Raw genomic sequence first — 17457 nt, forward strand, 5'->3', positions numbered from 1 at the left:
ATTTTACAAAATTTTAGTGGCACGCAACCGATATCGCGAATGGTAATAGCATTTATCTAATATGGTAAATTTGCAATGGTATAGATTCAATTTACCCTTGTATCTATTGTTCTTATTACCATTGTATTTCCAATAACAAATTAAAGTTAGTGAACACCTAATTTGTAGATGGATGTCTTTTTTATCCTCACTCCCTATTAGGTTTATTTGCTACACTTTGCTCAAATGGTAGGGTTGTCTACCTTATTTGTACTCTCATACAAGATTTATTTCAATTAATAAATAAATAAATATTATCATATGCTTTCTTTAATCATAAATGAATGCTTTTTAGTTTGCTATTCAACTGCCTCAAATTAAAAAAAAGTTATTCGGTTAAGATGCATGCTATACACATCATGGTGGAAAATTGATTGCTTCTTAATAAAAACTGCAGTACTATGTGCAGACACCAGTCTTTTTCTCTTCTTGATTTGTGTGCTCTCATGGAATTTCCATTGAGAGTGTGAGCAAATTAAACCCGTTGTCACTAAAATTACATGTTATAATTGGATGTAATTTTTATTGGTTTATAGTGTAACTATTTGGGGTGTTAGCCAAATTTACTAAGATTAGGTGATAATTTTCTGTGCAGTTACCATTCAACTCACATTGCAAAACAAATCTTCACTAAAGAAAATGTCAATCTGCTATCTATACCCTCTGAATGTTACCAATCTTAGGTATGTAAGAACTGAATCAACCATATATGTCTATTGTTAAATCTGATACGCACTCCTAACCTTCCTCGCATCAGAGAATTAATTTTCTTGTCTTTGCTGTTTCATGCCACCAACAAGTTTATATGTTTGCAACCATCCAAAAAGTAAACATATATAATGCATGTGGAGTGTTGGCAGGTAGCATGCATTTTTATTCTTCAGCTGCGTCAGTTTCGAAATGCATTTAAGCGTGTGAGGTTTAACCACATATGCATCTCAATTCATTATAATCTAACTCAACGAAAATACATATTCTCTTCTTTTTCATTTTTAGTTTTTTTTTTCAAAATTACGAAACTGTTCGATACAGAATTATCTGAAGGTTTGGCTTGTTCCACTTTGACTGTTTTTGCTTCAACTTTTCAAAACATTGTGCCGAGTTCATCAATTTGAGAATCGTCAGGTTCTTCACAAAATTAGAAGGCAGCCTCTTTTTTTTTCCAGAACTAAGGCAGCCTTAAAAGAGGACAAGTTTGAAGTCTATACCCAGGTAAGTTTGAAGTCAACATAATTAAATTTGAAAATATATTATTTATTCAATTTATTTTCAAAAATATTCGGGATGTAAATTTTATTGTAGAAATATACCATCGATCTCGCTCTACCGTTGAGCGAAAATGACGCAGAGGTGACGTTGAGGACGGTATCGCGCGGAGAAAGCGTAAGACCCCGCGGACTCGCGCTGCTAGGGCGTGAGACCGCACGGTCTCGCGCGGCGACGGGGCGAGAGCGCGGGAAGGACGAGCGGTCTCGCTCAAGCAGAGAGCGACACCGTCCTAAACTGCATTAGGTTAGTGACTAACGACCTAATTAATTATTTAACTAATAATAATTAGCGATTAATTAATAATTAATTAATCATTAATTATGGTAATTAATCACTAATCAACCATTTTGAAATCCGGTATCGTTGATTGGTTAAGCGAGACCGAACGGTCTCGCTCTTCCATTTCGCGAGACCGCGCGGTCTCGCTCTTTCCCAGCGTGATACCGCCCATGATATCACGTCCACGTCACTTTCGCGTAATGGTTGTGCGAGATCGACGGTATATTTTTTAAAAAGTTTTAAATTCCGAATATTTCTAAAAATAAAATGAATGAACAGTATATTTCTAAATTTAATTCGAAGTCAACATGACCTTATTAAGCTTTTACCTCGTAGTGGCGATACTGATGTCACGGCCGGGTAACAAGAAAAACAAATACACTACTGTGTTATCTTTTATTGGAAAATTCATTTGGTATCTTGTATTCAATCATATTGTCAGCAAACTGGTTCACTAAAAGAATCGGACCTCATCTTTTCGCTCATCATTATGCTTATCAGCTAAAAATTAAATTTTTAACCTTAAATTTGGAGGTGATTTTGAGGTTTTTTCATCGAAGTTTATTTTTCAGCCTTTGTTGCTAGATCACTAAGAACACGTATATAAAAGTTTTATTCATAAATTACTTTTCGTTTACAAATATACCGTTTCGCTTACTCGCGAATAAGCGAAATGATGTGACAAGTTCATTTTAGAATCAGGTGATAGACAAGGAGGATGTGAATGAGGGTCTCCCCAAAATGCGGATCCTATTGGCCATTGAGTGGGCTCGACGGCGATCTAACTAGTGTTTGGCAAAGCTAAAATTAACTCGTTTTTTCTTTATTTTGAACAGCAAATCAAATTTGTCCTAGCGCATCAGCTAGACTTTACTTGTACAGTACCCCAAACACGGCGCGACGATTCCATGTTAATGGGATGATCTTTAGGTTTCAGAACGCAGCACAAGCAAATTTGCACTGATGTACTCTTTGTCAGGGGTTGGACTTCTTGCTTTCTTTGTTGTTAGGAATTCTATAGCGGGTTAGGAATTTTTATTATGATGGACTAATTTAAGGATTTGCCATAAACTTTGGTACGTACCTTGTGCGCCTGGAATATGCCATGGTACCAAACAACAATATTATGAATATTATGAATGATATGTCTATCTTCATTTCTTATTTGGCTTAACGATTCTTAGGAAAAAGTGGTTTTTATCTAATTTGCATATACGTCGGATGAGTTTATCGATATGACATATGTATTGACATATATAATAAAATCTCCACCTAAACCTTTTTTTTACCTAATATTTTTAGCTCTCATTTACAAACGATGTCGATATAATATTAATATGACATCATGGGAGAATATAAATTGATGACCGGTGATCAATGATACGTAAAATACGATAAACTAGCTATTTAAAACTGCTCTTTTAAGCTTTCAATTGCACAAAACCATCATCCGAAAGTATCTAATGGGGTAATATAAATGGCATTGCAATGTTTTTTTGGGGGGGGGGGGTGGGGGGTGGGGGGTTAAATCTCTGGTTTTAAAGTTTAGGGTACTGTACGGACAGTGGTGAAGCCAGCGCAAAATGGAGGGGGGTGCACCACTATTTTTAGTGGTATACTTGCTTTATTCTTTAAAAAAATCAACTTCTGACTACGAATTTAGATATAGGGTATGTCTAGCTTACTGGCTAGAACTTTGTTTTAGGTGTGTTTAGTTCACGCTAAAATTAAAAGTTTGGTTGAAATTGGAACGATGCGAAGGAAAAGTTGGAAGTTTGTGTGTATAGAAAAGTTTTGATGTGATGAAAAAGTTGGAAGTTTCAAGAAAAATTTTGGAACTAAACCAGTGCTTTGTATGGGACGGAGGGTGTATGTTTTTATTATATATACAACATACAACACTATAACAATACCAGCACAGTATTATTTTTTAGCATCGATAGTTTCACATAAGCAAGAAGAGTGATGTAGGAAATAAAATTCTAGCGATGAAAGTGCTTACCAAAACGGAAAACCCAAATGATAATATTGGTTAGTATGTTCAGTGACAAAAAAGATTTGATGAGGTAATTAAGGTATAGGCTTGATGAGGTTGGCTGCTGGGCATCACGCATGGCCCCCCTGTGATTTGATCAACACATGCGGTGGCGGCGACATTTGTTATGGCTACGTCTGTGAGCATATACGCTTGTGTTGGCTACTTGCTTGTTGTCTTGCTTGGCTGATTATTTTGTGAAAGGGTACACACTATTGTTCCGAGGTGGGTGCACTTATGGTGAGTGTGGGCTAATTACAGGTTAAAAGTTTTTCTGAACCAGGTGCCTAGGAACCCCCTCATCAATGTAGCTTCGCCCCTGTGTACGGACTTCAATCTAATATTTAGGGGTGTATATAGAATTTTTCCTAAATATATGTGATGTGTTGGTAGATAGCCCACACAATAGAAAGCATTTTCATCCTTCATGTGGGTTAGCTTCGAAATGCATTTCACAATGTTGAGAGCGGACAATGCGTGTGAGAAGTAACCGCATCCCCTCAACTAATTAAACTTCCTGAAAATACCCTCTGTTAGTGATCTTTTGGATGTATTCGTCCAAACTCTGAGCTGGACTCTCTATTATGTAAGTGAAACCAAACTGACCTTCTCAAAGAATAATATCCATGTAAATTTGGGAAAACCCCCTGTATGGCAACACAAGACAACTCAATAAACATTATCAGCAAGGGAAAAGGGCCATGTAAAAAAAAGAGAGCTGATAAATCAAATGATCATGCATGACTACCCCAGGCGTAAATCACAATTTTGCGAAAGGGCATGTAGTCTAGTGATTGCAGTGACCTTAGTAGTATCTCAAAATCCTGAGTGCAAATCTTCATAAGAGTGAATTTCAGATTAGATTATTTATAGGGCTAAGTTCCCAATTTAAATGACCACACATATCTGGTTGGGTGTATAGACGGGGTAATACTGCAACGGCCAAAGGCCATAATCCGTTGCCAAGATGTAATCTTGATGCAACAGTAAAGAGGAATGTGGCCCACTTGCAGCAGTTGAAGCAGCCGTCATGGCCCCGAGCAGATGGCGACTCGGGCCCGAGCTGAAACGTCCTCAGTCACCTTGCTTGTCTCGACGCAGTTTTCCTGGGCCCCCACAAAAGTCTGTAGTGGCTGTTGGTGAACTCCTGTTGACATGCAATTACGTCGCCACACATGAAAGCCCGAGAGATGTTTTTAGCTTCAGTGTAGGTTCAATCAATTGGGTTTATAGTGTAGGTTCAATCAATTGGGTTTAAGACATACTAGTTAGTTTGATCCTGCAACTAACAAGATAGATGGATTGACAGTATAAGAACCAAGAGCCGATCGGCCAATAGGCTAATGTGATGTAGCAAGGCCAGCTCAACAAGGTTTTGATCAATCGGCTATAGGCTCGATGGAGATTCATGTTATCATCGGCTTGAATTAAAAAATGCATAATTATTAGTAATTTATTCTTTATCAAAGACAATCTTGATAGATTGGACCTAACCGAGACAGAATAAGATTAAAGTTGATATAGAGATGTTTAACTAGTGACTATACAAATTTGAGTATAAGACAATAGAACACTTAGAGAAAGTAACAAGATAACTCATTGAACATTGCATAAAAATATATCGGCTTACTAGAAATAAACTTTTAATAGCAATCTAATAGATCGGATCTAACTGACACAGTATAAGATTGAAGATAATAAGAAAAAACTATTTAGCCGATAGATCCACACAAATGTAAAGGATATAATAAGTGTATTTAAAATAGTAGTACGATTTAGAGAAATACCAACTTAATCAGAATATCGAACCTAACTGAGAAAGTTCTATCTAAGCCGATACGACTCTAAACAATGGTACAATTAAAGATAGAATCAATATATGATATAGGCAACGCTTGCGTCAACCTGAATAGAATATCGGACTTAACCGAAAAAGTTCTAAACATGCCGATACAAGCGAATTTGACGAAACTTACTTCATCGCAGGAGATCGAAACAGATGTAGTCCAACTCGAAACTAAGAACTCGTTGAGAGTAAAAGGTGGCAATGCGCCAAAAGTAATTGTATTGATCTATGGAGATAGTTTACAAAGACCCTGGTTGTACATAGTATACCCTCGGGTTGATACAAGTTATGATCGGACACGAGATATGACTCCTAGCAAGAAAAGGAAAATAATTTAACCTGCCTATTAAGAGATATACTAAATATGAAACTGACTTGTCGTGGTCTTCACGAGTCATCTTTGAATTCAGCTTGATCTCGATTAATTTCCATCTACTTCAATCTTGATTAAGGACTTCTTTCCTTAACTGAATTCACTAAAGAACCGTACCAAATTTTAACGTTAACTACTCCGCAGTACCTCGAGCAGCCGAGGAAGTGGGAACCCTAGTTCTCATTTCTCTGATAGAGGGGATGGCAGTGGGTGGCACGATGGGAGTTGGCGGGTGCCGCCGACCAAATCAGGGGGGAGAGGAGTGACGGGAGGGGATATGAGGGTGAGAGGAGTGATGAGAGGGGAGAGAGGAGGATGGAACAGTGAGACTGGCAATTTGTCCAATTTATATAAATTAGAGCAGTGAATCCTAACCCTTTAATTTAGATGTAACGGTCACTTATCACTACCGATTAATGTGATGAACTGACATTGAAAGTTGAATTGGTAGGGATACTAGCATCACTTCCAGTTCATTTCCAAAAATTAATCTTTTGATCTGGCATCCACTTATCATAAAACCAACAGTGATGAGCCGACAATAATATCTGTTTATGTGGTAGTTTATGTGGTAGTGAGGGGGTGTGCATGGGCACCCTCATGCAGAGGGGCGTTTGGGCAGCAGCCAGTGTTCCCATGGCGATGATGGCGTGGTGGTAGGCAGACACAGAACAACTCGTCAACTAGGTTGTGTTCAATACAGGACTAGGTTGCTATATTTTAGGATAAAAATAATTACGTCGTAATGCCCATTTTTATATATTTTCTAATAATCTTTTTGTAGTGGCCGATATTTGGATTTCTTGGCCTTTTCTTGGTGTTTGCTAAAATTCAAGTGCTACTGAACATCTACAAGGACTAGGAGGACATAATGGTCTTTTAAGAATTAAGTTAAAGATCGAATTACTATTGACCTAACAGCCATGGCAAAACAAAAGAGCACACTAACAAAATAAAGGTAAAGAAACGGAAGGAAAGATTTGGATGAGGAAGAGAGTACAATTGCAATGAGTGGCAAAGGAGAATTCTCCCATCATATTTTTTTTGTGTTATCATGAATTCATGATTCCATGGGATGTCATGAGGTGCCCTGATACCTTGGTGATACCATCACATATCACCATAATTAAATACTCGATGATATAATTATGAAAGATTTCGTGATATCTTTCACTCACCGTTTGCAGGACAAACGCTCGAGCACAAGAGGCTGAATAATTTTCATGCCGCTTAGCTAGGGGTAATTTGATTCTCTAAGCAGGTAATCGACCCGAACCCCTTAGCCTGCGATGTATCGATGGATTGCTCATTGCTCCAACCTCCAAATATTACCCTTACTCCGATCTTCCGAAAGATCCAGGCAAAAGGTTGTAATACCCCCGTGTGCTACTACATAACTCACCATCAAGTTACCAACTGTAATACCCCAGCCTGGACGGGCGCGACAAAACTCAACACCGTCAACAAGGGAAAAATGGCATGCAAAAAAATAGGCAGATATCCATCTCAATTAAGGCCTCCCCCAGCAGCAAGAGCACAAAAGGATTAAGTAAAAAGAAAAAGAAACATAAATAAATCACGCGCCTGCTCTGCTGCTACATTCAGCAAACAGAGGAATGCGTCTGCCTCGTGGTGTCCCGTGATGAACCCTAGTCTCGTGGTGTCGTTACTGGACATAGTTACACATAAAATGTTGTCAGTTAACCTCAAGAACATCTCGTGGTGTCAGCAAAATGTTAGCAGATCCATCCCAACAGTGATCTATGTTAGCAGAATCAGGGCTAATGCATGAAGATCTGATGATGATCACTGCCCCTCTTTGACAAGGTCAAGGAACATGGCCAGAGCCGATTGCGCCTCATCTGGCGTTCCAGATATCACGATCATACCGTCACTCGTCTCTGGAAGCGGGTAGTGGGCAGTAACGTCTGCACCAGACATCTGAGTATTCACAAAATAAAAAATGGTAGATTAGCTCCATAAAGTTCAATACCAATCAGAGTAGAAAATCAGCAATGTAACTTCGAAGGCAATCAATAAATTTTGAACTTACTGGTCCAAAAAGAAAAAAGATTGCGCGGACATATAATGAAAGAGTTGGGATAGAAACACAGAAAAATAGAACTGGCAAAAACACAAAGGATAATTGAAGTAAATACTTTCCTAGTAATATCAGCTAGCTCTGTGTATGGTGTTCGAGGCAGTATCAAAGAGAACAAAAATATTATGCTTATCGCAGCCACACTCTTAGAGTCTATCGTCATCCTCTAGGGGCTTATTCACCCTCTTTGGACAACAGTCTATCGTCATCCTCTAGGGGCTTATTCACCCTCTTTGGACAACAAGCTAGTAACAGGCTTCATGCTTAGATTAATGGTTGCAATTATTCGTGGTATGCTTCCAAAAGTATGATATCTCCAAAAACTTTCTACATCAGCATTGTTTACACCACTTGTTTTAAGCTAGTATTTGTTAGGTTTATAATATACAATATTTAATCATCATGGTAGAGCGCCTTTCATCCATATCAAACAGGCCCTAACAGTGTAAATTTAATCTCGTGTTTTGCTTATTTAATCTCTTGGGAGGTTCTGTCCCTTGTTTAATCTCAAACTTAATGGCTACGTACATCATATGCATCAATGCATCATAGATGTAGAGGCTGGAAATGTAAATTTCTTCAGATTTTCCAAATCAAGGAACACCTAAAGCTGCACACCATTTAAATGGTCTAGAATGAAGAACTAGGTGTCTTTACTAAACCAGACCAGTACAGCATTTTGAAAACACACATGATCAGCAAGGTCAGTTCTGAGTTCAAAACGTAATGACTTAACCAGTTTCTTTTTCCCAATCCAGGAAGCATTTAATCAATTTTTTTTAAAAAAATAAAACTCAGAAACACCAGCATTTATTTGAAGTAAATTCTCAAAGGCAATCAAAATAAGCATACACGATCACATAATTCTCCGTTAATACCTCTCTAATCATAGTGAAGTCGTTTCCATTATCTCCGCAAACAGCAACCTCATATGTGATCCTAGTTATGGTGGCAGTCTTGATTCCTCTGTGGCCAGAAGCAGAAATCATTGTAATTGTAGTTAGTGCCATTTACAGGTCACTAAAGCATAGCATCAATAAATGCACAAACCATTATGTAAAATAACCAAAGGAATGTGACATATAGGAATGGAAGTTTATACAGCTGATGTTATTTGCCCTTTGTTGATCCCTTCTAGTTATTAACTAAGACATGCATGCTATATTCAAAACATGTACAGTACCAATTGCAAATTCATTACTTCATCAAGAACAAAATATTATAAAAATATATAGTATTAGGCACATAACTGGTGGAACCACTTGTGTGACGCATATATAATACATTGAATTGCTAAAGTTCAATCACAACTACAAGGGTGCTAGAGCACAGAAGATTAATCGTGCACAGCAATACTTGTTGCTATTCATTGTTTTCCATTGGACCAAAATAGATATTCTGTTTGAAGTTTGCCATGGGATGTTTCCTGTACAGGACTTGAAGAACAAGACATAATAAAATAGTACAAACTATTAATATAAGACCAAATTTGAATACAACAGTTTGGTGCTGCTCTAAGCATTAATTTCTGGATAAACAGTGAGTTTGCTGATAATCCAGGCCTGCGCTTGAGACTGTAAACACATTACCCATGAAGTAGTACATGCATCCAGCAACCCTAAATGCATTCCTGTGACTGTACATACAACATTCTAAGCAGTAAAGTGCATCCCTCACGTAAATGGCAGGGTGCTAGTAGCGTCTTGGGCTCTAAATAGAAAGATCTATGATACTAAATAGCTGACAATTATGCTAAAATGGAATAAGAACCCAAGACGATATTGGTTTTTGTGATTTGACATACAAGAAAAAAATTGAAGTGCCATAGACAGGATCTGTTATAAAATAATCTTACGCAATGACCACTTCTAAAGGGACAAGGGTAGAAATGGGTTACAAACAAATATGACTATTACCTCAAAAGTTTTTTTTCCTCCAGAGATGTAGCTCCATGATTTGAAACGTCAATTCCATTTTCATTCTGCATCCCAGTATTCAAATTGTTAATTCCAGTGCCATTTCCATTAGCTGGTTTCTCCACCTCATTAATTGGGTTGTTGATCTCAGTGCCACACCCAATGGTAGGTTTCTGCATCCAAATATTTGTTTAGTACTTCCACAGAAAAACCGTGCATCAAAATTTATAATAGGCTGCAAAGTGACAGGAGGATACATAATTGGACAAAAATATTTCATTGTGTCCTATTCAGCAATAAAAGGTACTAGTCACTTTGCAAATATTTGCATGAGTGCTCTATGCGATCTATTTAGCAGTGAGCTCTGAGTGAAACTAAAATTTCCAAACACTCGTCCTCTATAAAAGAATGACTCAAATATATGACAGTTTTATAATGAGCAAAACATTAGCAGAGGATAAGTTTGATTAGCACCTAGGCTAGGACTTGGTTTGCACTTGCAGTAAAAAAATGACAGATATCTTAAATATCCAGTTTTGGCTGAGTTCTTTCCCCAACTTTCCCAACTCACCTCTCTCGTTTTCCGCGCACGCGCTTTTCAAACTGCTAAATGGTGTGTTTTTTTGCAAAACTTTTCTGTACGGTAGTTGCTTTAAAAAATCATATTGATCCATTTTCAAAAAAAATAATAGATAATTAATTAATCACACGCTAATGGATCACTTTGTTTTCCGTGCACAGGAGATTTGTTCCCAACACAGCCAAAAGAACACAGCCAGGGATCTCTTTACTGCAACTTATGTTGCTCACAGTCACAGCAGCAAAAGATAGAAATTATGTAAATTTGATAATATAAGAATTCAACAGAAGTAGAAACACTTCACACAGGCATTCCAGACCACTACAATGATCCTTGCAACTTTACCAAATGCATAATATCAAATTAGTTTTTGATAGGTTAGTAATATGTAACTTTCTTGTACAACATCTGATTTAGTTTTGCTCTTTAAACATTTAGAACATAATATGCATGTATCGTACACAAATCCAGGAAGGAAGAGAAACTTTAGCATGTATAACAAGGAAAAGGTATGTAATACATAACCTGAATTTGTGGGGAGCCCAAACATCCCAAGTCGAAGGCGCTGATAGAGTTTTGTACCGAGTCAATTTCATTCTGAGAAAGCCTGTGATCAACCCTTGACAAATTGCCAGCTGAATATTGACCAGTTGAAGAGATATTAACCTGGCTGCTTGTAGTTAATTCATCAATAGCCGATGAGGGAACATGACCATTGCCGTAGGTTGTTTTCTCAGAAGAGAAGCAATGATTACGTAGTTTCTCACAAACAAGAGATAAAGCGTCTCTAACATTCATTGGCTCTCCAGTGATCTGTAGAGAAAAGAAAATACCAAACTAAATAAGTATTGAGCTGTCAAAACATAGTAAGAGTGTAAGGATCAGAAATCAACCGATCATGAATTAAGAGAAGTAGAAGTGAAAAATTGAAGCGAACTACTGAGTCTATGCCTCTATGCATTGAGTACTCTTTGAACAAAAATTAAGAGGATCAGATGGTTAAGATTAGATGCATCAGGTTAACCCTAAATACTGTCACCGTCTTCTCACATCTCTACTTAGCATGAAAGCAGAAACAAGTACAACAAAAACTGTTTTGTATTATACCAGAAAAGTGCTTGCCTGCAGAACTAGTTCGTATTGTGAGGCACAAGCTGGAACAGCAGTCTCTTCTAAAATTTTCATTTTTGTTCTTGTTGTGTTATTCATATGCTTGATTAGTGAACCACCTGGACCAACTAAATAACCAAATTGGCCTTTCAGAATTAGAACCCTGGCAGAGCAATGCAATGGATTATTGGGTCTCGAATGCATATTGCTTTCCACCACCTGCATTCTGTCAAATATACGAAGTACCGCATTCTCCACCATGGAGAATTTCTGTCCTGGTTTCTACATGAGTGAAAAGAAACCATAGTTATAATGAATCAAATGCACAACAAAGCTCACAAGAATTAATATAAAATCAAAAGAGTTTCTACATTAAACATCCATCATAAAAGCTGCAAAATTATGCTATGTACATCACGCAATGAAACATGGTGCATAAAAACATTTATGGGGAAATGTTCAAACCTCCAAGGCTGATACTGTTATCGCACGTTCCATGCACCGATGAACAGGTCCACCGACATCAACAGAAGCACCAGAGTTAACTTCAATTGCTTTGATAACCATGCCATTCTTTCCTATCAAACCTCCAGCAAGAGTTACAGGGCAGAGTAGTCTAAATGAAAATTGCATGACACATTCAGTTTGTTCAATTCCTGTAGCACCCTGTGGACAATCAATATGAGGAATGCTGGTGTTTGCACGCTCAGTTGACATATCTGAATACAAAGATCCCATTTCAGGCTCAGGCACTTTTGGAAATGTTTGTGTGAGAATTGGGTTCACTGAATGAGCAGAAGTTGAGCTGCCAAGTGGCCCATCACCTTGAAGACAGCTAGACACAGAAACAAGAGCTCTCCTTACAGTGGTTCCATCTCCTGTTATCTGAAGTTACATCAAGAAGCAATGAATTATAACTGTAGATTAACATAAACAACATAAAATTTTGTCAGTACACAAAGGAGGTAAAAATAACCTATTTTTTAAAATACATAGAACAGGGAAAAGACAGTTAATCCCTAGCAACATTTTTGTTTGTTACTTCTTAACCGTCTCCAGTACGCAGTTCACTCATCAAAAAAATTAGTCGAATGATTTACATGACTTCCATTAACAGCAGTTCAGTAAATATTAATTAGAACATGATAAAATAAAAAAAGGTCCTTATTATTCATTTTGGACTTACTGATAACGCACATCAATAATTTTATACTCTACTTCACCAGTCAGATCACAAATAAGGAATCAGAAGCCACTTAGATAAAGTCACTGCTGAAGTGGTTCACAGATGAGACCATGAGACATGGATGAGCGTGTTTGTGAAGCATATGGTTTATCAGTTGTGTAGATAACCTATCCACACACAATCCTTTAATAAGTTAATTATTTCATATATTCCATACAGCTGTTGAAACAAAAACAGAAATGGACTCTTGTCAAACTTCACCGTCCTATATCACAATAAATCCAAAGCATACGCATGAAACAAGAACTCAAAAAAGGATTGAGTTCAAGACAGTAAACAGTGCACTAGGGAAATACTCGAACATACTTTTTCACAGATGGGGATATCACATAAGGAACATGCACATCACATGCCAAGCATTGCTAAGTGTGCCAAGCTCTTGCTTAGAATGCATTCATGAGAGTGCCCTAAACATTACACAAATAAATCATCATGCATGTCTCCACATGATTGTTCAGGCTCCACAGTATGCAGCTGCTCATCCTCCCCTAAAAAAGTGTCATCCTTTTGCGTTTTCACCCTGAAATGGCACCTGTAGAACATGCTGCACTCGCTATCTTCCAAATTCCCCCTAAGCCCTTGACGTAAACAAGCACGCCCACACATTGTTTAATCTCTACTTGCCCAATTGCCGCAGAAACCAACGTAGGTTCAATTTTGCAACAGTGTATGATAACAATCGAAGCAACAGGGGGCATTACGCGCAGTGAGAGTGGTATACCTCGACGACCTCCTCGGGCGGCTGCGCCGCGTACGCCGCCCCGCCCTCACCACCCCACGGCGTGACGCGCACCTCGGCGCCGGACTCGTTGGCGATCGTCCACAGGATCCCCTTCCCGGAGGCCGCCTCGAGGCGCCCGGCCTCGACCAGGACGAGGCACGTCATCCGCTCCGCTCCCCACGCCTCGCCGTTGAGGTGGACGACCCAGCCGCTGTCGAGCAAGGCGACGAGGGCCTCCTGCGCGGGGGAGAGCTCGAGGGGCTCCCCGGAGGACGAGGAGGCCTCGACGCGGCGCGCCGGGGAGGCGGGGCCGAGGACGACGGCGACGCGACCACCACCACCACCACCTCCGCCGTCGCCGTCGCCGTCGGCATCATCGGACGAGGCTCCGACTCCGAGGGTCTCGACGCGGACCTGCAGCGTGGGGAAGAGGCGGCGGAGCGGGGCGATGGCGGCGTAGAGGCGCATGGCGTCGGCATCGGAGAAGGCCTGGGGGAGGAGCAGGCGGAAGACGGCGACCTCGGCAGCATCGGCGTGGCCGGTGGCGGGGCTTGGGTCCGGAGCAGGTGCCGCGACGGCGACGGTCGCGGCGGCCGCGGGTGAGGAGGCCGTCGAGGCTCGGGCGAAGGCTTCGTGCGGCGAGAAGAAGGGTCTCGCTCCGGCCATCTCGCCGGCGGTGGCGGTGGTGGTGGGAGTGGAGGAGCAGTGGGCAGGTGGGTTTTGCTGCTTTCGGTGTGGGGTTTTGTAGGGGTATTTTGGGGATTTTGCAGAGGGTGGGTTGCCGCGGCTTCCGGTCTTGTCTTTATCCGCGGCCTTGGACCTTCGTCTTCATCAGAGTGAGAGAGGGGGCTCCGGGTCTTCATCAGGAGCGTACTTGTTCTGCCCAAGGCACGTGATGGCCAGAGTTGTTCAACAACGCGTTCACAATTCCGGGTGGTGCATAACTGTAACAGAAAAAAAGATTTACATTTTGAAGTGAAAATCATTTTAAGGCTGCGTTCGGAAGTGCTTGTTCTCAACCGCTCTCCTTGTTTTAATATATGGCTAGGTAGAACAGGACACCTGTACGGTCAGATCGATCCTATCCCAGGATCGGTGAAGGGTAGCGAGGATCGATACATAATTAACTTGAGATACAGGATTTTTTTTTGCAAAACAATGGCTGATGTGATGCTCTAAATTTTCAGCGATCCTACGCGGTTTAGAGAGGTTAATATATGCCTAGGTTGCGCATAATTAATTAGAGAGTAAAGTATTGGATTGGTCCCTAAATTTATACAACCGTATAATCTAGATGTTTAAACTCTCAAGATATATGTTTATGTCTAGAACTTGCCAAAGTACGTTATTCCGGTCTCAAAATTGTCATGGTCTATTCGAGATCCTAAATGGCGTTATCATGGCACGTTAGACGAATGCTGACATGGCATATTCACCGATGTTACGATGACTAACAAGTAGGGTCTGTTCAGAAATTTTGTTATTATCCTTTTTCCTTTTCATTTCCTTTTCTCCTCTTCTTCATGTGGACATCGAGGCTCTACTTGAGTGTAGAGTAGTGATGATGTCACGTCGTCGCTAGGTTGGATCTCGGAGAGGCCATGGTGGTTTGGAACCAGAATGGCATACTTTGATAAGTTCAAACTTGAATATATATTGTAGTATTTAGGGACTTAAATAGCACGATCGTACAAGTTTAAGGACTCGACGATGCACTATACTATTGCAAACTTAAAAAAATAGATTTATTTATTTATTTTAAATAAACTTTAGATAGAAAGTATTCAAAAAAATAGTTTTTTAAGTGTGTTAAGGGGCCCGTTCGAATGTACTGAAATGGGTGGATAAAATTTTAGATTAAAGTGGCACGCTTTTTAAACTGCTAAACAGTACGTTTCGTGCGAAAACTTTCTATATGAAAGTTGTTCTAAAATATAAGATTAATTTATTTTTCAAGTTTGTAATAATTAAAACTTAATTAATCACACGTTATTATCACCTCGTTACACTTAATCTTCATTTTTATCTTCATCTTCGGGAGATTCAAACATCACCTTAGGTAGCACCCTTCTATGCCACAACTATTAGGTTGCCTCATCTACAAGTACCGCAACCCAGTCTAGATCAGCTAAAGGTGCAACCAGGTTCAAGATCAGGCGAAGAGAATATTTCGTCTGCACCGAGAGACCAAACCAAGCAGTTCAGAGTTGGGTAGTTTTGCTGGACAAGTTTGCTAAAGAAGATACAACAGAAGAAGCCGGACAAAGAAGAGAAGACCGCCCTACCTATCTTATTGTAGCCTTCTCGAATCTCGGGGGTGAGATTCTTGTAATGGGGGAGGATTTGTCACGTCCTGATAAATTCATCCCGAATTAAAAATCATTCTCCAAAAGGAATAATATAATTAATTAAAATTTGAAAAAAAAAATTGGCAAACATTAAAATGCATACAAGAAAAAAAATTGAATGTGCCCCAGCGTATTTTTCTTAAATTCTCCTTGGTTTAAAAGGATCCCTCAAATTTTACATGAATTTTCAAAGCACCGAAAATATTTATTAAGCAAAAAAAAACAATTGTCACAGTTTATTAAAAAGAAAAACTAAAAATTAGTCTTCCTTTCCTTTGGGCCCAAAGTCTTCCTCTCTCCCCTCGGCCCGCGGCCGAAAGTCCTACTCCTCTCCCTCTTCTTCCTTCCTCCTTTTCCCTCCTTCCAGGCCGGCCACTGCCCCTCTTCTCCTCCCGGCCTGCCCCGGCCCAAGTCTCCCCGCCCCATCCCACCTGGGCCGCCTCCCGGCCCAAGCCGCGCTCCCCCGCGCGGCGGCGCCCTCACGCGCGCCCCACGTGGGACCCGCCTGTCAGGCGCGTCTCCACCTCCAGCCGGCCGGCTCGTCTCTCTCTCCCCGGAACCCTAGCGCCAATTTCTTCCCCCAAATCAGATCCATTCAAGCCGGATTAATTCAAATTAGTTAGGGGAATGGAATCCCCATCCCCTCCTCATTATTTCCCCTAAATTTTCCCCCTCAGTCCGGCCCTTAATCGCCGAGATTTAATCCCCTTTCATTGACCGCCATTGATGCCGCCGTTCACCTCCTCCGACGCCGTTTCCACCCTCTCCCGTGGCCGGCAGTCCCTCCTTTCCCTATAAAACGGAGCCTCCTCCCTCCCCTCTCTCCGGTTCGCCAGTTCCCGAGGTCCCTAGGCACCTCCCCGCCGCCCTCCTCTCTCTCCGTGCCGCCAGCCACCTCCAGCCGCCCGTGCCGCCACGTCAGTGCGCCGGTTGGCCGCGCCACCACCTCCCTCGGCGTCGCACCTGCCTCCCCTCCACCGACGTCGCCTCCGTTTGCGCGGAGACCACCGTAAGCGCGCCCCCACCGGCAACCAGTGGCGTTGCCGCCACTGCACCGCCTCCAGCCGCCCCCGCCGCGGCGCCATAGCACCGGCTGACGTCGCCGTCTCCTCCTCCGACACCGCAGCATCGCTCTCCACTCTGGCCGCTGCCCGCCTTTGCCCGGAGGCAACCGCACCGGCCTCTTCATCCGCCTCGCCGGAGTTCTTTTGGTCGGCCCTTCCTCCTCGCCCGTGCGCCGCTCGGCCGAACCACCACCACCTCAGGCATTGCATGGGCAAGGTCGTCCTCAGCCTCGCCTCCCTTTCGGCCGAACCCCGCCGGTGTTCATCGCCGTCGTCACTGTTCATCCTTGTCAGCGTCCCCTTCGTTTGGCCGTTCCTCTACGTTGGCTCGTCGTCTCGCTATACCGCCACCGCCGTCAGCATCGCAGCAGCGTGTTCCACGTAGGGATGCAAGCGGGACAGGTAAGCGGGTTTTTTTAGTCCACTTATCTCATTTCTAGTTCATTTTTTTCTAAAATTTATACTACCATGTGGAAAATGAACTAGCAAGCGGGTTTTTATGCGGGTAGCAGGACTACTCACTTGCATCC

General features: G+C 41.2%; 1 protein-coding gene across 4 annotated transcripts; it reads right to left on the reverse strand.

The window, feature by feature from the left end:
* Positions 1-7321: 7321 nt before the first annotated feature.
* Positions 7322-14290, reverse strand: LOC4343089 (KH domain-containing protein HEN4). 4 transcript variants are annotated; one of them, XM_066312180.1, is made up of 9 exons: positions 13516-14290; positions 12373-12433; positions 12014-12267; positions 11561-11830; positions 11105-11251; positions 10964-11035; positions 9859-10031; positions 8821-8908; positions 7322-7782 (listed from the first exon to the last, which is right to left on the reverse strand). In XM_066312180.1, exons 1-9 carry the CDS (start codon positions 14179-14181, stop codon positions 7648-7650), a joined length of 1866 nt encoding a protein of 621 aa, XP_066168277.1. In that variant the 5' UTR covers positions 14182-14290; the 3' UTR covers positions 7322-7647. The 4 variants fall into 4 exon arrangements, with proteins under 4 accessions (XP_066168277.1, XP_066168276.1, XP_025882571.1 ...); XM_066312179.1 differs by having other exon boundaries at positions 10964-11251; XM_026026786.2 differs by having other exon boundaries at positions 12014-12433.
* Between the last annotated feature and the right edge of the window lie 3167 nt (positions 14291-17457).

This window comes from Oryza sativa, chromosome 7, assembly GCF_034140825.1.
Source record: "Oryza sativa Japonica Group chromosome 7, ASM3414082v1".
Classification (NCBI taxonomy): domain Eukaryota; kingdom Viridiplantae; phylum Streptophyta; class Magnoliopsida; order Poales; family Poaceae; genus Oryza; species Oryza sativa.